Below are 24,007 nucleotides of genomic sequence, written 5' to 3'. Positions count from 1 at the left end.
TTATAAGTTATTGTTAATATTAAACAAGGACAAAAGTTAATACTAAATAAAAAGAAAAATAAACGTAATAATATTAAAATAAGAAGGTACATAACAAAAAAAGGAATTTTGCTTATACATATTTATTTAAATTGTACAAAAAGGTATAATGGAATTGTTAAAATTTTATACTGCATAATTATGTTTATTCGAGTATAACAAAAGCAGCGGCCGCATTGGTATATATTTTAATTTACGTAGATATTTTACGTATGTAGGTAAAATAAAAAAAAAAAAAAAAACTAATCAGTATGTTATGACACTAATCCTTAGTATTTGGTTTCTTTGAATTTTACACATATTTTGGTAAAAATAGGTACCTGGGCTATCTATAGATAGATTTGTACAAGAAAATGTATGCAGTCTATATATTAATTTCTTCGAATGAAACATTACAGTTCATCCCTAACGTAAACCTGGTATTTATCATTCTCTAAGAATCCAATACTGTCCCAGAAGGATCTCTGTCCGAAGTCACTGCTGGACTTCATCTGGAAGGTATTCGGGGAGGATATTTCCAAGTAGTTCAGTTCTGGAGATCCAGGTGTCACTGGTAGCCATGTGGGACCGTTGTTGGTAAGTTTCGGAGTACTGTAAGTTAAACATTGCGTTTAAGTTATAAAAATAGTTATATAATAGATTTATCGCGTCTGTAGTAAAAATATAACAATTGGAAATTCAAATATATTACTTATTAGAAAAAAATTCCATATAATTCGATTTGAAATGACAATTTTTCGAAATAATATATAATCCTACATATATATATATATATATATATATATATATATATATATATATATATATATATATATATATATATATATATATATCTATCTATAACTCACCCAGTAGTAGAATAAGAGTAGACCATGTTGATAAGGGCCTCCCGCATCTTCTTGTCTTCAGTGGAATCAAATGCCAGCTCAGGGTATCCGAAGATATGGAACACATCGTCGGCGTGGCTTACACCTATAAACATAATTATAATATATAATAATATCTAATCTAATAGCTTTTAACTGTCCACTGCTGGATATAAGCCTTCCTGTTGGAGGAGTTTTGCCAATAGTTGCCGTGCTTGGCAGGCGGATTGGTAACCGTAGTTAGGCTTTGGAGATGTTTTAAGAGGAACGCTGCTACCCATCTTCCGCTCTCGCTTAGTCGCCTCTTATGACACCCACGGGATAGGAACGCTTTTTTATGACGGGAACATGCGGCGCTAGTATTTAATGCCCTGAAAAAATTAAAGATTTGACCATCACACAATAAATATTAGAATATTATTTTAATATTTTATTAATATTTTTATAAATTTCATTAATTATTACAATGTTTCCAAAACATTTTTCAAAACGAATCGCAGCCATGTAAGCATTTGGCATCAAAAATATAAGTGGGAGAGAGATACTCGAGCTGACGAATTTTTTAGCCTTTATTTGGTTGGATAAAACGGGTTTACACTTTACCAACATCATAGTTATAGAATACATATATAATAATATTATAAAGAGGAAAGATTTGTTTGTTTGTTTGTAATGAATGAAAATTCTTTCACTTATAGAAAGCTACATTATCAGCGAGTATAGGTTACATATTTTTTTCGAAAATTCTATCTACCCGAGCGAAGTCAGGCTGGATCGCTAGTTTTATTATAAAACATACCGTAATTATTATCATTGCCAGCCATCAGACTGGAGAGACTCGTGGATCCTCGGTGAGAGAACCGGTATACGTAGACCGGCTGTCCAGACCTCTGCGCGTGCAGCTCAGCCAGTCTACCCACTTCCACTACGAAGAGACGGTCTCCTAACGCCTATAAAATACAGAATGTGTTCTGGATGTTGATACTAGATTAGGTACTAAATCTAATGCTAGACTGTTGGGGGGAATGGATTGTTAGTAATGGGTAGGTTAGTCTTGCTATCAATATACCTTATCAGGTCGAACTCTACGCGATTCCCCCTAGAAACCTTCATGACTAATTTAAATTCGTCATAATGCGATGGACTAACTGACCTGCCTTTTCACTTTCACCAATCATCCCTTACTGGTGACCTGCCAGTGTATATCGACAGCGTAGGCAGGGTTACCATTCAATTTCAATTTATTTATTGTATTCTACAATATTATTATGAAAGTTGTTAATAATGGATAAAGTACTAATTTATTCAATTCTAAATAATTCAATTTCATTTCATCAATTTAAATAAATTCGAATTAAATTCCAAATTTAATTATTTTAACGATTTTTTTATTTCCATATGTTTTATTTTATTCTATTATTATCCATACAAAAAAATGCTAGACTGTTGCAATAGTCATAATTAACGAAACAAATAAACTGATACAACCAAACGACAGTCTATTAATGTTCATCGTTTCAGCCACTATCTGTCCAATGCTGGACATAAGCCTCCCCCCATAAACCGTCATAAAGAACGGTCCTGAGCCACCTGCATCCACTGACTCCCAACAATGCATTTCAGGTCGTTACTCCATCTAGTGGGGGTCGTCCTACACTGCGTTTGCCCGTACGCGGTCGCCACTCAAGAACCTTTCTTCCCCATCAGTTGTCGGTTCTTTGAGCTATGTGACCAGCCCATTGGCACTTCAGCTTGCTTATCCTTCGGGCTATGTCGGTTATTTTGGTTCTTTTGCGGATATCTTCGTGTATGTTCATGATCGAAGTCAGTTTTCCTTGCGAAAACAAAACGTAACTCGTTACCTTGACTAACTGTGGGTAGGTCTCCTGTGACACTGGCCTCCCTCCAAGGTAGTGCTGCTTAATCTTGGCGGCTACGCTCGCACGGAGATTCAAAGGCAAGGTGTCATTGTATTCGAAGATATTGCTGGCCAGCTGTTCCCACCGATTCTCCAGTTCCGTAAGAAGGTTAGGGTCCGATTGATAAACTGAGACAGACAGAAATTATTTATACTTAGTGTGGGCGACAAAGGAAACCAGGATTATTTAATGGATGATAATGGAATGGTAACCCCATCTTCGCTATCGGTATACGTTGACGGGGCACTAGTGAGCTATTATGACAACTGACGACAAAAGCAGGTCAGTTGGCCCATCGTGATGAATTACACAAGAATTAAATAGAATGGTTTCTAGGAGGCACCGCGTGGAGGTCGACCTGACCCCATATTGCTAGCAATGGGGTAGTTAGACCCCATTACTAATAAACTCTCTCCCTAATATATGTACATTAATGAAGACTATTGCTAGCAATATACCCTACATTGCTAGCAAGGAAGCTTTTATAACCCTCTTTCCCCTAAACTAACAACAGTTTCCCCTATCAATGGGTCAGTTGGACCCCATTACAAACAAACCTTCCCCCCCACATGAAAACAGCTATCGGGTGAATTGGGAATTAGAATGAATTTAAAAAAAAAGAAAAATAATAAAAGGTAAATTGACAATTGACTCACAGACTGAATATTAAAATTATCTAAATGTATTTCTTACTTTTTTTTATCTAGAGTTTTCTTTGACTGTTAACAATGTAAAGTTCAATTTACCGGGGTCACTTGAGATATCATATCAGAAACTTATTTATGAAACACACATACGAGTATGTGTGTATATATGTGTGTATAATGTTATGACTGAACCAAACTAGACGAAGGGTTAGTTTAGCAGTTGCGTATAATTAGTATTTAGGTATTAAACTTTTTTATGGGATTATTAGTAATGGGGAATACCAGTCCCGTTGCTAGTAATATACTTTATCAGGTCGACCTCCCCGTGGTCCCCCCTAGAAACTGTCGTATTAGCGGCTTAGGAGTCATCAAAGGGACAATTTCAATACAGTGATTAAAAAATAATGATTTAATTTAATTCGTTTACTATCATTATATCACTTGTAACTTATCTACTGCAGAATATCATTCATTCTCTCTCCTACAGCCTACCGTAAGGAAAAGCAATGAGTTTTTAATGCAGCTTACCACAAAGAAAATAAATATATAAAATGAACTGTAATAATACCAGCAGCTGGGTACAGTCCTTCTTCTGAAGTGACGGATGTGATCAGAGGAAGCCGGTGCATGGCGCCAGCCTGCGCCACCTGGTATGGGTACTGCGTCAGGAACGGACCCCGCACTGTAGCTGCCTCAGTGGTCGGTGTGAAGGGCGTGAACATGTGCACTTTCCATTCCTGAAGAAAGTGGTTTTTGGATGATATAAATGGAGAAGTATGCACAAGAAATTGATATATGTATTTCTCTATACATATATATATATATAATATCGCGACCATAGGATTATTCAAGGGAAGAGGGGCCGGGTAGGTGGCCCACCCTAAAATTGTCTGGCATGCACCCTACAGAATGTGAGCGGAGCTTTTAACTATCTATGCTCAAAGTAATGTTTGAGAGTACTTAACATAACTTTTTAAGAGGCCGGTCTCCTTCTGAATTATGATATTAATATACATAAGGTGTTACTAAATTATTTGCATTCCCTGCTACAGGGAATATAGTATTAGCTACTACGCTTGGCAGGCGGATTGGTAGTTTTTTTAATGGGTGATAATGAAATGGTAACCCCACCCGCGCTATGGATATACACCGGCGGGGTACCAGTGAAGGATGATAGGTGAGGATGAAGCAGGTAAGTTAGCCTATCTTGACAAATTCAACAAGAATTGTTCACGATGGTTTCCAGGGGGAACCACGTGGAGGTCGACCTAATAGGGCATATTGCTAGCAATGGGGCTGTCAAACTCCATTGCTAACAATCCCTTCCCCCGACGGACTGGTAGTTAGGTGTGATTGATGTCTTAAGAGGGACAATGCTCATCATCCCTCGTCTTCCCTTAGTCGCCACTTACGACACACATGGGTAAATGTAACATAGGTCTATGTTCAGTAATGGACAATTAACAGCTGATGTGACGATGATGATGATGTAGGTTGTAGGTATTTATAAAAGAAGATGTGCTTAAGTTTGTCCATTGTCAACTTTTTAAGTGTCTATATATACAACTATATATACAAGTTCTACTTAGTTTGGGAGTAGACGTGTGTATTATGATCTTTGGAAACTCAAAATCTATACTTATGATAAATCTGTAGAGAGGTCAATTCTGTACATGAAATATATTTCCAAAATAACTATCAGGGAGTGATTAGTGATCGATGCTAATGCCAAAACTGCAAGCAGTAAAATTTTTGTCTGTCCGTCTGTATGTTCGTTACAGAAACAAAAACTACTGGACGGATTTTAACGAAACTTGGTACAATTATTCTTCATACTCCCGGGCAGGGTATAGTACACTTTTCATTACGCTACGATCAATAGGAGCAGAGCAGTGAAGGGAAATGTTGGGCAAACGGGAGAAGTTACTCCATTTTTAAGCTTCCGTCGCGTGTGCAGCCTTAATGGCCACTTATTAAAATGTAAAAATGTCCATCCGTGCGGAGCCGGGACGGGCCGCTAGTTATAAAATAATAAGTAAGCATTTATTATGTTCTAGATATTTACCATCATCTCGATCTGAGCGTTGACTATAACTTCAGCAGGCCTGTACTTGAGACAGTCGATCAGTTCTCGGTTGTTGGTCGTCGGACAGCCCACGATGGCCGCCAGTGCCTTTGCCTTTTGTAGTGGTTTCACTGCGTGGGTCCAAGAATTGAAAGCGGCGCCACTGAAAGCGATGCCTCTAGTGAATGTACCTGAAACATCGATAGATGTTTAGAAACAAGTCATCATTATCAGCTTTAAGCTGTCCACTGTTAAACATAAGTCTTCCTTTTGGGGGGTTTTGCTAGTAGTGGCCACGCTTGGCAGGCTTTCACCACCGTACAACCCGCCACAAACTAAAGTTTCATCCCAATCATCTGGACGAGTGGCGGTCTTCAACCGTGTGTTTTTTAAGGTACTTTCTTCCACGCACAACCATTCCTTTGGTATCAACTTCCAGCAGCATTATTTCCGAACCGATACGATAACATAAACTTCAAGAAAAGAGTATATTCCTTTTTAAAAGGCCGGCAGCACACCTGCAATGCCGTTGGTGTTGTGGGTGATCATGGGCGGCGGTAGTCACTTACCATCAGGTGAGCCGCATGCTCGTTTGCCCCCTGTGTTGTAAAAAAAAAAAGATTGGCAACCGCAGTTAGGCTTTGGAGATGTTTTAAAAGAGACGTTGCTGCCTATCCTTCGCCCTCTGTTAGTCGCCTCTTACGACATCTACGGGAAAGGAAGGAGTGGCCTATTCTATGCAGGGACCGGCGTAGAAACAAGTGTAAAGTGAAAATATTTGTATTTATGTTAGTGTTTTGCTCTTTTGAGGGTAAAGCGGTAAATTGAGATGTTCCCTTTTTGTGTACTGTGTAAACATATTTTAGTATATGTCGTTAATTTATTTATTTTCATTTTTAAAAATCTTTATTGAAATAGACTTGTTCACAAGTTCTTTTTAAACGTTAACTTTGTATAATTGTACAGCTGGGATGTTGTTATCTGTTGAGAGGAACCCGCAAGAAACTGAACATGTTATTCTTTCAAATTATTATGTAGAAGATAGTTTTACATTTGCATGGTTACTGTGACTACAATAAGAAATAAGTTCTATTAAGTAATTTTTTTTTATACAACTTAGAATGGCAAACAAGCCACCTGACGGAAAGTGGTAACCGTCGCCTATAGACATGAGCAGTACCATGGACATAACAAAGTATACTGTTTCGTCCATGACATCCCCCATGCGTTGCCATTCCTGAGGACTCAGGTGTTATTCCTCTGTACCCTGTAAATTCACGCCTTCAAACCGAAACACAGCTGCTTCACGGTAGAAACACGAATGGGACAGAGGTACCTAAGCAATCGACTTTTGTACAGTCTCCTGATTGCTATTAAATTGAAGTCGATGTTTCACAAAACAAAATATGTTATTTGTTATATGTGTCGTAGAGGTCAAAATACATATTATCTATTTACATATTATGTATATTTATGCTCAATTTTGATTTCTCGATTATAAAAAAAAAAACCAGCTATACCTATCATGTGGTTTTGTTCACTTAAAGATTAAAAATATCAGTCCTGTGTATTAGACATTTTAGGATAATGGTATTTACTGTCTAGCTATCAGATTTCATTTAGCGAAGTAAGTAATATCTAGATATCTTTAGAAACTTTCATATCATGTTAGATAAAGTCCCAGTGAGTAGGGTAAGGTTTTGGTCAGGTATAAAAGGTAGAAGCTATTAATATTATTACTTTTTATATCCAATAAAGTTTATCAAATAGGCACAAGATATTGTTGCCTGAACCACAAGGATGTAATGATATCTCTCTCTATTTTTTTATTTATTATTTCTCATCTTCTATAAATTAATGCTATTAAACGTGAATAATTATAATATTATTCATGCTGATTTATTTATTTTCAAAAATATTACGTTTGATTACGTATAACAATTACCTAAATATTTACCTCTTTATAAATAGCGAATAGTAACAAAATTAGTTGTGTTAATAATGTATTAGTTTATCCATATATATTAATATCCATATATATTATGTGTATATTATATTTATATTGTGTATTGCCTTAATGTGTTACTATAATTGTCACATATTTTTCATCACATCTGCCCTTCATACGCTTTCTGTTTTTACCCAATGGTTAGCTGGTAGAGAATGCCATATGGCATTAAGCTCGCCATTTGTACAAAATTTTATTGTGCAATAAAGAATAAATAATAATAATAATAAAATATGGGACCGACATGGGAATGAATCGTACTCGTAAACGGCGGGATAGCAACCGCAGATAGACTTTTGGTGGTGTTTCAAAAAAGAAACTGCTGCCCTTCGTCCATTAAGTTCGTTTAATCTCTTTTTACGGCACTCACGGGAAAGGAAGGGGTGGCTTATTCTATGCCGGGATCATACGACAAATCGAAAATAGACATAGAACATACATTCGAATTGAGGACATCTTTAAGCATTTTTAAAGGGAAGGGAGTCGTGTCAGCATTGTTTGGTGCCTATTCAAGGATCAGGACCGGAGTTTTCAGCAATGAGAAAAGACATGTTTAATAGTACATAATGCATTTATTTTAGAGATCAGGCCCTCTGTTTGGGAAATTCTAATTCGTATCATATTATTGAAATAAACTTGTTTACAAGTACTTTTAAACCGTAATAATTAATATTTTTTAAAGCTGCAGGGTTTGAAAATTTTTTTAGAAGAGCCCGCAAGAAACTTAACAGTTATTTTTAAATCTCTGTTTATATAACTATATATATATATATATATATATATATATATCTATATATATATATATATATATATATATATATATATGTGTGTGTGTGTGTGTGTGTGTATATACAATGATTAAAAAAACATGGTCATTAAAAAGCCCGAGGATGATCGACTCACACCATGCACGTTAGTCATTCAAGTAATCATTTAGTATACTCTTAACTTTAGAGTATAATAGATTTTGTTAATAAATGTTTTTTAATAACAGTTTTAAATTTATTAAGAGAAATCCAAAATATCCTTCGGTATTTTATTATACATAACATATAATGCATATTCCCATAAAAGACCCTCTTAATAACGACAATGACTTCCTTGTTTTGAAGTCGGCCAACTTAACGCATAATTAACAATTGAAATCAAAACAAAACACAACTAGGATCCATTGTTCTTGTGTATAAGATAAGATGTATTGTTTATCACTAAGGTGTAATTAAATACAGACATCTCATCAGAATACGAAGCTATTGCGTTTGTTTTGTAAGATAATTTGTTATTGTAAGGCGAATGCTCCCGTTTGTTAACTGAGATAATAAGCTGCAGACTGCAGTGTTTTATCTCCTCCATACTTGCGTAAATGAAGTTGCTTTTTCTGATAACAAAGTGAGTCGTTCGCTGTAGTGAAAATAATAGGTACTTTTTAATATATGATGTCTTGAATGACAAACGTGTATGGTGTTAGTCGATCATACATACGGGCTTTTTAACGACCATGGAATTTTAGACATAGCCATTTAAATAAAAATATGTGTACTTATAATATACATATTTTTATTTAGGTTTTCCCAAGAGACAACAGCATGGGGTTCTTCAAAAGGGGGGTAAAGAGGTTTCTTCAGGGTCGGCAACACGCGCGTAATACCTCTGGTATTGCAGGCGTTAAAAGGCTACGGTAACCGCTTACCATCAGGTGGGCCGTATGCTTGTTTGCCACGTCAGTGGTATAAAAAATAATAATATGTTAACGGAGAATTAAAAGAGTAATTGTTGAGTATCTTGCGGGTACTTTTATGACAATAATAGGTAACTCTCCAAGACCTGCAGTAGATTAAAAAAACAAATGACGAATTAAACATGCTTGTAACCAAAGTCTATTTGAAAAAAGATAATTTGAATTTGATGAAAATGGAAAATGGTACTCCCGTTTGCGCTTTCGGTTTATGCTGGTAGGGCACCAGTGAGAGATGATAGGTGAGGATGAAAGCAGAATGACTGGCCCAGTGTGACGAATTCTATAAAAATTTGCAACGATAGTTTTTAGGGAAACCATACGGATGTCGACCTGATAGGGTAATTTGCTAGTCACAGGGATTTTATACCCCCATTACTAACAATCCTTTTTACCTCCATCAATAGGTACTTGCCTTTGATACTTATAGAAAAGGAACAAGATGTAAGTACTACTTTATTAGAAACTAGCGATCCGCCTCAACGTCGCACGGGTAGATAGATAGAAATATAAATTCGTATTTTTATATTACCTTTAATAGGCAATTTTTTAATATCTTGGGTTACAATATTACAGCACTATCATACCTACTTGTACAACAATTAGTCCATTACCTTAAGGTTGTCTTGAAAAGATTGCTCTCAGCAATAAGACCGCCTTACTGTACTTATACAACTGTATCGTTGTGTTTGTAAATTGTCTTGCTTATTTCCTATATTGTATAATGCAAATAAAGTACTCATTCATTCATTCATTCAATATTGTTATTTTCGTAGGTATAACAAATTCTTTTGGAAAATAGCTGTTGTTATTAGTTACTGATTGATAATGTAGCTTTCTATAGGTGAAAGAATTTTTTAAATCAAGTAAATAGTTTTTAAGTTTATTCGTTACAAACAAACAAACAATAAAATATTTCCTCTTCGAAAGAAAGAAATATTTTTATTCAAGTAAACTTAGATTTAAAGATTTTTTCGCCGTCGCCTACAGACATGAGCAGTGCCATGGACATAACAGAGTATACTGTTTAATATACATTACTATTACTGTTTGTTTGTTTTCATAGTGTAATATTTTCTTGCAATTGTTTGTATTTATAATTGGTTTACTATTGTAATCTTATGGAGGAAACAATATAGAGCATCTATCTATCTACGTTAGCACATAGGATACTTCTTGTACGGATTCAAGTGAACAGATCCGCGGGATGTAACTAGTAGAAAATAAATGTAATAAAAACAATAACTAAATAGTCAATCAGAGGGAAAGTGACGTTTTTATAGTCCACAAATATTCGATTTAACGATTCTTGGCTTGTGTTACATTTTGCCAATTTTGTAAACAAGTCTTCGAGACTATATCGTTGACGTTTATCAAGTACCTAGTTATAATTATAGCCTTTGAACCCAGTAATTACGTGGGAGGTTCTAAATTATATCTTAATAATTATAAAGAAGCCTATCCTGCGAAGGCTGTCCTTCGAAGTCAGACTAATAGCTAATAAAAGATTATTAATAATTCTATAGTATAATTTAGTTTCTACATTAAAGTAAAACTATTGTTATAATATGAACATATACAAGTATAAGAATAAAGTTCGGATCTCCTTATTCTACTTTTAGTTTGCTTTTATTACTAGTCATAGATTAAGTATAGGAACACAGGTACAATCCTTAATCTATGATGAATATACATAACTATTACTCTTAGTCTATTACTCTTATTAGTCTTAATCTATGAATTATAAAGTATAATCTTTACTTATATTATAAACGTGGAAGTGAGTTTATAATATAAGTATATATGTATTTATTAATTAATAATGATTGGTTAAGTTGTTTGCGTTATAAGGTATAGCGCAAACAACCAATCACTATGAAATTTGGTATACATTTACTGATGAGATTGAGAAGGTTATAGATAACTTTTTATTCCGGTCAGTAAAAATATCCCAATCACGCGGACGACATCGCAGGTAAAAGCTAATAATTTATAATATAATAAATTATAAAATTTAAAAATTAAACAATTTCGTAAGAAGAACGTAGACAGAATTTAAAAAATTCAGCAACTAAGTGCTTACATGAAAGTACATTTTTTATAATGTAAAGCTGTGTGCACATCAAAGACAGAAGGTACATAGGTAGAGACTGCATATTTTATTATCGTCTCTGATATGGAGAACTCTGTCTCACGATGTGCAAACATTATACTGCGTCTTGATTATTTTTGCTGTCTAGCTAATTATATTTCGTAGCAGTATTTCGGTTTGATAACAATGTCATTGGATTTTAGGAGTCAAGAAATCATGTGGTTATTTCTTGACATACTCTTTTTGATTCCTACGATGTCGTAAAAGGTGAGTAAGGCGACTAAACAACGTATAATATTATGCAAAAGACAAAACTGTAAATAGGAAACTATAGGTGATAAGCCCTTTTTTACGGATAGAGTAATGCCGATATCTTTTTCTGTTACCTTTAGACATTGGAGACAGATAATGGTAGTGTACACTAGCGCCGCCAGCGGAGCATCCGGTCAACGTGACGCTGTCAGGGTTCCCGCCAAACATAATAATGTTGTTTTGGATCCAACGTAGAGCGAATGATTGATCTTTTAACCCCGCATTACCAGGAGCGTGTTCATCGCCAGTGCTGAGGAAACCTAAAAAAATACATAAAAATAAAAATATTCTTATTTAACTAAGTAGGTATGTTAATTTAAAGTATTTTTATAATGAGACCGAGTGTGACGTGCCATTTTGCTAAATTTATCTCTTAATATTTTAATTTGATCATCATATCAGTTTTTAACTGTCCACTGCTGAAGTCTCCTCTTAGGGGGGTTTTACCAGAAGTTGCCATGCTTGGCAAGCGGATTGGCAACCACAGGTAAGCTTTGAAGATGTTTTAAGGGGGACGCTGCTGGCCATTTCTCGTCCTCCCTTAGTCGTTTCTTACGGCATCCACGGGAAAGAAGGGGTAGTCTATTCTGTATCGGGACCATACGGGAATTTATATTTATATTGATAATTTCTTGAAATTACTGTATTATGGACTATCGTAAACTAAAATTATAATAGTTTTGACTTAAATCTATTAGAAAATAGTTTATATAGGTCCTTACAATACAGATTACACAGTGATATCAAATAAAAATTCGAATTTTAGAGAAATGGCGAATCTCAGGGTCGATCCCATTGTCCATTTTTTCTATGGTGGTGTTCGGAATGTTGCTACCTGCCTTAAAAAACGCCACTCGACTGGCTACTACTTATTACTCAATGTATCATGTTCATGTTAGTTGCGTTAGATTTAGTACTGGCCGTTTATAAATGTTTAAAATGTAAATAATAAAAATAAAGATGTTGTCAATTGGAAAGCTTATAAGAGTTATTATTTTATTTTCTGTATTGTTTGTGATTAGAAATAATTTACACCCTATAAACTTTAAGAGAAACGGGTTGACAATAAAAATGCGTGATATTGTAGTTCTCTTTATCTCATCTTCATCAGTCGGAAAACATAAAGACTATCAATCAGTATTGTTAAAACATAAGACAATAGAAAAACTGTATAAAAATATAAAAAACGGATTAGGCCATCAGGCCAGTAATATAAAAGGCGTATTATGATGGCCAGTAATACGCCACAAACTCCTAAATACCAATATTTAAAAGGTTACGTTATCAACGCGTATGATTTTAGCATTAATAGGAGTGGTTACTAAACGACAGGTGAATCTTTATTTTGATTACCAACTACGTTATATAAAAAGTACTTCTAGTCTGTTTCATTAGAACTTAATAAAGATGTACGCAAATGAATAATTGTCTCGAACATCAAACTGTCCTTTGTTGATAATTAACAAACTAATTAGATCGAGACGCACTTCACAGCCGCTCATGACTATAGATCACGAATTGATCCCAAAACTAATCGAGCTTACTCGATCTAATCACACGTAGGTTAAACCGGTAGATATTACATTAAAATTTATTGGATGTTTCGATATGTTACTAATATCATTTAAAGATTTTTTCTGTGATGATTTCAACAAATCTTGGTTACCGACCTTTTTATTTTGTTCCATTATTAAGAAAAAAATAAATTGTAAATATCGACTTACCCAATGGACCTAATCGATAATTCAGTGTAACCACGACCACATCTCGGTCCATAAGGTGCGAGGGGTTGTAAATACCCCCCGCGCCGTACATGAAGGCGCCGCCGTGGATGAATACAACCACGGGCAGATTCATCCCTGGTGTCAGTTTTGGGGTGTACACGTTGAGGAAGAGACAGTTCTCGCTACCTGAAATACAATTTATCCTTCATACTTACTGATATTTTTAACCGAACTTCCAAAAGAAGGTGCTTCTCAATTTGATTGTATTTTTTTATGTTTATCATCTCATATTTCTGTCCGTCCGAGGTATTCCCAAGAGACTACAGCATGAGAATTTTCAAAGAAGTTTCTTCAGGGTCGGCAACGCGTGCGTAATACCCCTAGTATTGCAGGCGTTCATAGGCTACGGTAACCAATTACCAACAGGTGGGTCGTATATTTGTTTGCCACCTCAGTGGTATAAAAAAAAAGTTCTAAACTGATTTGGATTTTTTTTTTAAAAGGATTAACTTAAAGATTAGTCCCAAAGAAACTTTATCACAATCGGTACAGTAATTTAGTTTTTAGATCAAAATAACTGGTTTTGTTACAACTGAAGTTAGTTTTTTTTTGTGGGACACAATAATTAACTATAAATATAAAAGTGAATTTGTTATATCTTGTCATGTAATTCATATAGTATTTGATTTGAGGTTCTGGTTTCTGGTGTCCCTATTGGACATAAACGTTCATAGGCGTTATCTGATAGTTCTCTCTAAGTCAGCGCTGCTCCAAGGATAGCGTTTCTGATGATAATAAAAATGTATATAGTGGCATAAGGCGACTAATCTGTTCTTGACCTTGAGTATAGGTTTTTATAGTATGAGCTTTGGACTTTTATAGTAGGATTTATGACGAACAAAATGTTAAGCTCCATTTACTGGGTCGATTTCGGTACGAACAAAAGCACAAAAAATTAATCTGAAAATTCGGAATTTTACTTCATGGTAGACCCTCTGATCAATTAACCAATGACAACTATGTAGATTTCTTTGGAGAAACTCTTGCTTAAAAGAAATACCAGATTTTTATGGTATCTAACCGGTATTCAAATGAATACTGTAGGTGATAAGTTGAGTATGAGGTGTAGCTTTATGAATCAAAAATATAGTTTCCACATACCCAGGATAGTCTTCATTGAGGGTTCGTATTGCAGGCACGGACTGAGAATTCTGCTTGCATCCCACGTCCCGACCCATGGCTTCAACTGTTGGGGTTCCTGGATAATCATTGACGTAAATGAAATATTATATGTATTACAGAAACAATGTTTTTACTGATATAATTTTGTTACTCTAAGTTTAATTTAGTTGACTGTAAGCATTAGCGATGTCATATGCATTAGTCAAATTTTGTTTTTATTTGTGAATACCTGTAATTGGCTTTTGGTCTTTACTGTTTTTTTTTTATTTTGATATTTTCTAGATGTTGGTTTTTCTTTAATAAAAAAATAAATATAATTTAATAATATTATAAACATGAAAGTTTGTAATGATGCCTAAGATGTTTGTTACTCAATTACGCTTAAACGGCTGGTCAGGTTTGAGTGAAATTTGTAGTTCATTTATGTAAGTGAATCCTTAACAGGATATAATCGGCAACGCATGGGGGGTATCATGGGCGCAACAGTATACTCTGTTATGTCCATGGTACTGCTCATGTCTATAGGCGACGGTTACTACTTTCCATCAGGTGGGCCGTCAGTTTGTTTGCCATTCTAAGTTGTATAAAAAAAAATCTACAGATGTACTAATTTTTTTTACAGATTCAAAATAGTTTTTTGTATACTACTATGATGGCAAACAAACAAACAGCCCGTTTGATGGTAAATCGAATTACCGTAGTCTATGGACATCTGTAACACCAGGGATGTCACGCACGCGTTATTAACCCTTAAGAAACCTTAATAGGCCAATTTTGAAGAACCTAGGTCACTGTAGTCTCTAGGGAAAGCTTCAGTAGGAAGATCATTTTACAATCTGAGCGTTTGCAGGAGAAAGCTTCTCTGAAATTGCAGTGTGCATGACCATTCTGGTTCTAAGGTTTTAAGAGGTATTTTCCGCCGATGGCGAGCGGTGCGATGGTGAAAAAAGGCTGTAGGCTTCATATTGAAGAGTTCTTCAGAACAGTACGTTATACAGTCGGTAGAAAATGCAAAGAGAAGCAAAGTAACGCCTTAAATTAAGGGGTTCGATACCGTATATTTTATATATGTATCTATTAAATCTTTATAAATTTTACATATAATAAAAACGATTCGCTAAATAATAATTACTAAGCCCAATGCTCGAGAATGGCAGGCTCAATTTGGCAATTTTTTTTTCAAATATTCGTTGAAATCCGAGGAAGGACTTTATGAAGAGAAAAATTGCATGGAAAAATTAAAAAGCTTTTTCCTAGTACAAACTGTTCCTAGCTGCGAGCTCAAACATATCAATCAAATATTGACGTGAAGCCTGTCTATACGTTTTGTTTTATAAATTCTGTTACGTTTTCTATGTTCCCTTTATTAGGCATTCTAGAGAGAACACTATACACACATATATATTGAGCGAGCAGTAAATCTCCGAAACCGATCAATGATTTTGTATATGTTTTAATGATTTTGTATATGTTTATTGTTCGTTCTAACTTGAGCGACAGGAAAGTTTTTAATTCTAAATGTTTTTTTTATAGCAGAATGTTAAGCAACTACTTCCGTTATCATTCCTAACTTGCTATTTTCCGCAAGTTCGCCCGCGTGAATTAGTAAAGTATCCTGAGTTCTTAGTATATATATATATATATATATATATATATATATATATATATATATTTGTGTATCGAATGTCTTTTATATCCGTCCAGTAGTTTTTACGTTTAAAGCGTAAATTCGTATTTATTAACAGGATGTTGCGTAGTCGTACACTACATCTACGCTTTCTTTATACGACATCCTAAGATGGGGGGGCGGGGGAAGGGATTGTTAGTAATTCGGAATATCAGTCCCATTGCTAGCAATATACCCTGTCAGGTTGTTCTCCACGTAGTGTCTTCTGGAAACCATCGTGCTTAATTCCAAGTATATCCATCACGATGGGCTAACTGGTCTGCTTTAACATCTTTTACTGGTGGACCGCCAGTGTATTTCATTAGCGCTGGCGTGGTTACCATTCCATTATAGTATCATATATTAAAGACATCCTAAGAAATATCTTAGGATAATAGTAACGTGTCAAATTAATTATCTGAAAAAAAGAAGCAACCGCTTGTGTCTATGGCCTGTGCTATGGCTATGCTAACCTAACCTAACCGCAGTTATTGCGCATTCATTGTACGAGCACAAAGTGAATGCATCCAGCGTCGCTAATTGGTCCACATTGCTGGTTTATAGATAGTTTCATTAAACGCGAATAGATGTTTTGTATTTTGGTGAACTTCTTATCTTTCTGCCTATCTCTCATCATCATCAGCATTACATCTTTGTGTACCTACCCTTTGTTTTTCTTTCTTTTCTCAATGTCCTCTACCCAAAGGTTGTCTGGAAGAGATTGCTTAGCGATAAGGCCGCCTTTTGTATAATTTCTCATTACAGTTAAATGTATTTACTATTTTATAAATGGTGCAATAAAGTGTAAATAAATAAATAAATATCCGCCGTTATCTGTCCACTGTTGAACATAGACCACTACCATAGATTGCCGTTAGGAACGGTATGGAACCTTTTGCCAGTAGTTGCTACCACTGGTAGGCGGGTTGGCAACCGGAGTTAAAACTATCTAGGTATGGGGGAAAAGGGATTGTTAGCAATGGAGTTGGACAGCCCCATTGCTAGCAATATGCCTTATTAGGTCGACCTCCACGTGGTTTCCCCTGGAAACCATCGTGAACAATTCTTGTTGAATTCGTCACGATGGGCTAACTGACCTGCTTCATACTCACCTATCATCCTTCACTGGTGCCCCGCCGGTATATACCGATAGCGCGGGTGGAGTTACCATTCCATTATCATCCATTAAAAAAAAAACTATCTAGGTATAGGTGAAAGAATTTGTAAAATCGATTGTTTATTTTGTGAGTTTACCCATTACTTTGTGAACTTTTTTGTTTCTTTAACTTTTAGACAAAAAACCAGATATTTCTGTTTGTCCAGAAACTGCATCACGGTAGAAACACGAGTAGGACAAAGGTACCCAAATGACTTTTGTACAAAGACTCCCTCTGGTGGTGTTAGTAAATTTGATTTATTACTTTTAAATCTGTATACAGTTTTAGCGGAGGTGGTTAATAGATAAATGACATCGTGTAGGACACTTGAACTGTGTCAGAAGCAACTTTGTAAGTTAACCGGTTAAATGCGAATCGAAATTGCTTATTTATCATGAGTTATTATAAACTAGTTGCCTATCCTGGCTTCTCACGTGTACATGAATTTTCAACCGAAAATTCTCTACTTTTCGTAAAATTTTTTAAATATTGTCTTTTATACAAATCTTATTTTGAAAATTGCAAACACAACGAAAAAGTGATTAACCTAAATGGAGCTGTTTTGAAGCGCTTAGGTACATAAATTCGGTAATTGATTTTTATTTACAGATGTGAAAGTGAGTTTGTTTATTTGTTATCTTATGGGGTCTTAATCTATAATCACCAATTTTGGCATACACATAGGTACTATTCCTTTCCTGTGGGTCTCGTAAGAGGCGACTAAGGGAGGGCGAGGAATGGGTAGCAGCGTCCCTCTTAAAACATCTCTAAAGCCTAACTGCGGCTGCCATGCGTGGAATTACTAGCAAAAACCCTCAAGAAGGAGGCTTATGTTCAGCAGTGGACAGTTAAATGCTGGTACGATGATGATGATGATACTATTTTGTATGGAAACAGATATAGGCTACTACTTTACCTCAGTCCAAGAGTATATCCCGATCACGCGAACCAAGACGCGGGTAAAGGCATGTTTGTAATAAATAGTTAAGTGTCACATAATCATACTAATTGGCCAGTCCTAAATCTAGGAAACACCAAATGTTATGTTCATGTTTTGTTATTCATTTTTAATATGAGACCTAATTAATAATTAATTAATAAATTATTTTTATTACTATTTAATCACCATTCGATATTAATTACAATAACAACATATTGTATATTGCAAAAATAAGTTTATTTTAATATTTGCGATAACAACATATTACTGGCTATTGTGAGGTTACGAGGTTCTTGAGTGGCCATCCTGTACAGGCAGTACAGGATGGCCACTCAAGAACTTTTCTTCCTCATCGGTTGTCGGTGTTTAATATATACCTACTTCAAATTTATCATATACATAAGTAGTTTATTCTTACATATATATATATATATATATACATATCTGTCACGCCTGTCTCTCATTAGGGTAGGCAGAAACAATGGAACGCCAAATGCTTCGATTCAAACAAACCTCTTAGTTTATTTTTGTATAGTTTATATATAATACACCAGATACAATGACAAGTGAAGTTTGAAATTTTGAATAAAAATATTCAAAATTTCAAATCAATACCATTATTAGTTGCTGAAGACATAACGCAGTGATGGACGGACGGACAAATAACTATAAATAACGATCGAACTATAAGGGTTCCTTTGTACCTTTTTGGTATGGAACTCTAAAAATGGTCCCGATAGGTGGCAGTAGGGACAAAACGTCATGTGATGGCTCGAATAATATATAAAAAAATATTTTTTATATAACATTATATATAAAACTATGTCACATGAATTGAAAGTTTACCTCAATTGATAAATAAACAGGAATGTTTGCATTATTAATGTGGGTAGAGGGCACTAGACGGAATTATATGTAATGCCACTGCTAAGAGCTAGTGCTCTCAACTAATTTTAAATCTAGTTTTGCTTTCTTTAGCTGCACTTATTTCTGTTATCTGGCAACGCAATAGAACACACAATTCAATTATTGTATTTAGCAATCATTAAGATATTCGAACTTTGCAGAATTAAAGAAGTATTTCGAAATAAAAAAAAGTAGAAATGCCGTTAAATTATTTTAAATTAAAATTGAAAACATGGTTAATAGAAAATATTTTTTACAATATTAATGAGTTTTTGTAAGCTATAAATGCTGTGACATTGACTTAGTTTGAAATTTAAATTGTATTTTTAATTTTATTTGACATTTCTATCATTTTATTATTTATAATAGCTTTATTGACTGCTTATAATGCATGACCAAAGTGTGCACTTAGTAATAGTGATTTATTGTATAATGTAGTAAATAATTGAAAATTAAATATATAATGTACCTGTATAAAATGGCCAATGGATAAATTCAATAATTAATATTTGCACGCCATTTGATGTGGCGAAACATAATGGACATCTTATAAACTTCACAAATGCAACACCTTTTCAACAAAAGCAAATAAATTTCATTTCATTTCTTTTTTTGTATTAAAAATATGCACTAACTACTAGCTGTATATCGTTGCTTCACTCTCGTAAATCAGTATTATTTATAATGTATGCTAAGTGCTAATTTAGTAAATAAACAAGTATAATTTAAATCCGTTCAGTGGTTTTTGCGTGAAAGAGTGGCAAACATCTATGGTTATCCGTCGTTACAATTTTTTTCATACCACTGAGGTGGCAAACAAGCATACGTCCCACCTGATAGTAAGCATAGTACTAGAAGGCATTATTAATAGGTCAGGTCATTTAATTTAACAAGAATTAGTTAAAATCGTGTCCAGAAGGAAAAGTATGGAGATTGATATGACGGGGTGTATTGCTAGTATACCCTATGGGGCCGCCGGTCCCCGCTACCACAGAAAATCTAATACTTTACTAACAATCTTCTTTCTCGACGGGGGAAGTTGATAGCGTGATGCCGGCTTTGCGAATATGTGCTCGTTTCTTAAAATGAAAAAAAAAAAAATCATGGATTTCTATGCAGGGGACCATTCCACGATAAAAAAAAATGTAAACTTACTCTGAATCTGTATTTGCCGACTGGTGGTCTCGCGTAAGGCACCCCTTCGAAACTAGCATAATGACGTCCATTTGTTGATACTTTCCAGGTTCCTAGTAAATTACCACTCGCCACTTTCACAATAGGGTTGGAACCTTGGCAATGCACCGCGACGGCGAGGTAAAATAACAAAAATAACTTCAAGCCAATCATTTTAAAAATAGACCTGTAAACAACATACAACGTGCGCACACGCCGATCTCCCGCGGCAAACTGTCAACACAGATTAAAACGACACAAGTGGAGACTACCAATCAGAAGCAACAAGTTTATTATCTCATATGGCAATGGTATAGTCTGACAATGTCACTGATAAGTATACTGGAACGGTTTTTTTTTTAATTTAAATTTTGCTTTCAGGGTTTTTTTTTATATAAATTGGTAAAATGAAATAAGGTGGGTATAAGATTTTTTGAATAGCTAACAGGTGATATTTGCTCTTGTGTATTATTATTTATTATTAGCTTCTACTCGCAATTTTGCCCACGTGGCGTGTTTTTTTTTTATTTTTTTTTATTGGGTGATAGTGGAATGGTATCCCCGCCCGCGCTATCGGTATACACTGGCGGGGCGCCAGTGAAGAATGATAGGTGCGGATGAACCAGCGGGTCTACCATGAAATGAAATTTCGAAATTTCGGACTCAAAATGGTATCCCCGCCCACGCTATCGGTATACATTGGCGGGGCGCCAGTGAAGAATGATAGGTGTGGGTGAACCAGTGGGTCTACTATGAAATGAAATTCCGAAATTTCGGACTCAATTTCGTGTTTTTCACCTAAACCTCTCATTTCTAGGAACGAGAGGTTTTGGATAGTTGATGTTGTTGCAATAGGATAATTGTTGTTTGTTGTGAGTTCCAATGTTGTAACTCTGAACCTTGTCATTTTATTGCCATATCGCAATCTTCATACCGAAACACAGATACGGCAGTAAAGTCGTTTATTGGATTTATATGGGGGTTGGGAGAAAATTCTATGTATTGTAAAAAGAAATATCAAAATCGGGTTCGAATTGTCGACGATATACCATAATATACTTATATATCTATACAAAAAAACAATATAAGCAAATCGTGTATTTTTAAATTTTTGTCAATGTACGGAACACATTACACTTGATCCGATTCACGTTTTTTCCTAATATAATATAATATAATATTTCTCGTATATCTTATTTTTTAAATAAGTGTTTTCTTGCATACTTTGTTATCTGTTGTACTTTTTATCGATGGACGGTGGCAAAGGTCATTGCTGGGTTTACGAAATACCTATATAGGGACATATTGATAAACTATTATCGATACATTGACTGTAGCTTGTTTAAATAATTGTTGACATATTTTTTTTATATTACTGAGGTGGAAAACCTGAATAAACCTGTTTACCCCCTATTTGAAGAACCTCTTTGTGTAGTCTCTTGAGAAACATTTGGTAGGGAGCTTATTCCACAACCCAAGTGTTTGTGGGAGAAAACATCTCTGAAACCGCATTGTACTGTAATTGCTCCTCATGTATTCAAACAATAAATACTGGTATATTGGGGGGAAAGGGATTGTTAGTAATGGAGACTGAGAATCCCATTGCTAGCAATATACCTAACCAGGTCGACCTCCTCGCGGTTTCCCCTGGAAACTATCATGGTTGATTCCTGATGAATTCATCATGATGGGCTAACTGTCCTGTTTTCATTGTCATCTAGGGTATCACCCTTCACTGGTGCTCCGCCAGCGTATCCCGTTAGCGCAGGCGGAGTTACCATACCATTTTCACCCATCAAAAAAAAATACTGGTAATTTGTTGCACTTATTCGATGTTCCATTACGAAGAACAGAGTTCGCTAAGCAGGCTCCCCTATCTCTTGCATTGAAACTATTCAATGATATTTTGAGCCAGTATCCGCAATTGGATGTATTTGCCTCCAACTTGCTGGAGTTTCGTCGAGTGACCACAGAGTATTTGTGTTCAGACGTTTTTTGTTTCAGTTAAATCTTTTTATATTATTTTTTGTTTAATATTTTTATGTAATATTCTTTTTTATATGTTATTGTACTCATGCTTTCCTGGGTGAGCGTATTGGAAGACTGTAAGGCTCACCCAGTGGATGTAATAAATAAATAAATTTGGCTCCTTAAGAAATGAGATAAAATAGTAATGGCATATAATTGATACAGAGGTAAGTACGTATAGAACAAATACATAATAACACAATTTTATAAATCTTATGTTGTTTTATGTATTATCTATTTTTATGAACATGTTGTGTGTGATTAGTAACAAACAAATAAACGATATATCTATCTATCTAAATATAAGTGACTCCCAGAATGTACGGGAGACACAGATAAAACAGTGTTTATCATAGATTAATTGTTTATAAAGTTATTTACATATTATATACTTTATTGTACACACTAATAATACCAGAGGGAGACTTTGTATAAAAGTCGATTGCTTGGATACCTCTGTCTCATTCGTGTTTCAACCGTGAAGCAGTTGTGTTTGCATGGCTGTGTTTCGGTTTGAAGGGTGGTATATGGCGTGAAATTACTGGGTACAGAGGAATAACACCTGAGTCCTCAGGAATGGCTACGCAAGGGAGGTATCATGGGCGAAACAGTATACTCTGTTATATCCATGGTACTGCTCATGTCTATAGGCGACGGTTACCACTTTTCATCAGGTGGACCGTCAGCTTGTTTGCCATTCTAAGTTGTATAAAAAAAAAAACATTGGATTTACTGTAAACACTGTTATATTGTAGATTCTAGAAATTTATTCTCTCGTAAAAATTGTGTAATTCGTGTAGACAATAAGCATTTATTGTACAAATAATGAATAGTTTAAATAAAACATTTAACAAAGGCAGCCTATGTCTGGCTAGGGCCCAGAGCGTCCTTTGTGTCCGAATCTAACGGGACTTTATTGTAGATACATACGCAAGGATGTTTCTCATGATTGTAAACAATGACAGACCATCATTTTCTTTGTTGACCTTGCATAATTATTATTGCGCTGACAATTAGTTTCTTACAGCGTTGCCAGATTGGGTTTACAATTTTGGATAACAATATTTCTATTCGCAAAAATTTGAAGTAATAAAATTCTTGGAGAAAAGTGAAATGGGCTTGGGGACGTTTGCGCAATTTTTTTCTGGAAATTTTAAGTACTATTAGTTAGGTTAGGTAAATACTTGTAGTTAGGTAAAGTACAGGGAATTACAGTAAAATATATGACTAAAGGTACATAACGAGAAGAGAAGGACAAGGAAAAGTAGAAACAGAAGAAATAGTTTCAGATATGGTATATATGTTATATGGTATATGGATATGCAATAAATAGATATATGGTGACAGGCTTTAACGTAGTCCAAGCAAAATTTAAGTAGGATCCACCAAAAACAAGCTAAAATTACTCTTTTATAATGTTTTATATGTTTGTCAACGTCTTGACATAATCGTATCAGTCGTTTTATATATCCTGGTGGGGTTGTCCCCGCCATTTTAAATATATATATATATATATATATATATATATATATATATATATATATATAT

General features: G+C 34.9%; 1 protein-coding gene across 1 annotated transcript; it reads right to left on the bottom strand.

The window, feature by feature from the left end:
• Positions 1 to 106: 106 nt before the first annotated feature.
• On the bottom strand, positions 107 to 20,687 carry LOC113510939 (venom carboxylesterase-6-like). The gene is made up of 10 exons (XM_052897204.1): positions 20,414 to 20,687; positions 14,569 to 14,665; positions 13,408 to 13,593; positions 11,758 to 11,943; positions 5,537 to 5,727; positions 4,040 to 4,208; positions 2,768 to 2,952; positions 1,705 to 1,855; positions 888 to 1,011; positions 107 to 630 (listed from the first exon to the last, which is right to left on the bottom strand). Exons 1-10 carry the CDS (start codon positions 20,603 to 20,605, stop codon positions 432 to 434), a joined length of 1,680 nt encoding a protein of 559 aa, XP_052753164.1. The 5' UTR covers positions 20,606 to 20,687; the 3' UTR covers positions 107 to 431.
• Positions 20,688 to 24,007: the final 3,320 nt, after the last annotated feature.

This window comes from Galleria mellonella, unplaced genomic scaffold (assembly GCF_026898425.1).
Source record: "Galleria mellonella isolate WM207_F2 unplaced genomic scaffold, CSIRO_AGI_GalMel_v1 utg36, whole genome shotgun sequence".
Classification (NCBI taxonomy): domain Eukaryota; kingdom Metazoa; phylum Arthropoda; class Insecta; order Lepidoptera; family Pyralidae; genus Galleria; species Galleria mellonella.
The sequence above is the reverse complement of the archived record's forward strand: the minus strand, read 5'-3'. Positions and strand labels throughout refer to the sequence as shown.

Bases quoted from the DNA above. Each gene is read 5' to 3' on its own strand.
- LOC113510939 (XM_052897204.1), bottom strand. From the start codon at position 20,605: ATGATTGGCTTGAAGTTATTTTTGTTATTTTACCTCGCCGTCGCGGTG. The intron at 13,594-14,568 runs GTATGTGGAAAC...ATTGTATTTCAG, and splicing joins CTCAATGAAGACTATCCTGG to GTAGCGAGAACTGTCTCTTC. The intron at 1,856-2,767 runs GTAACGAGTTAC...TGTATTTTATAG, and splicing joins CCTACCCACAGTTAGTCAAG to GCGTTAGGAGACCGTCTCTT.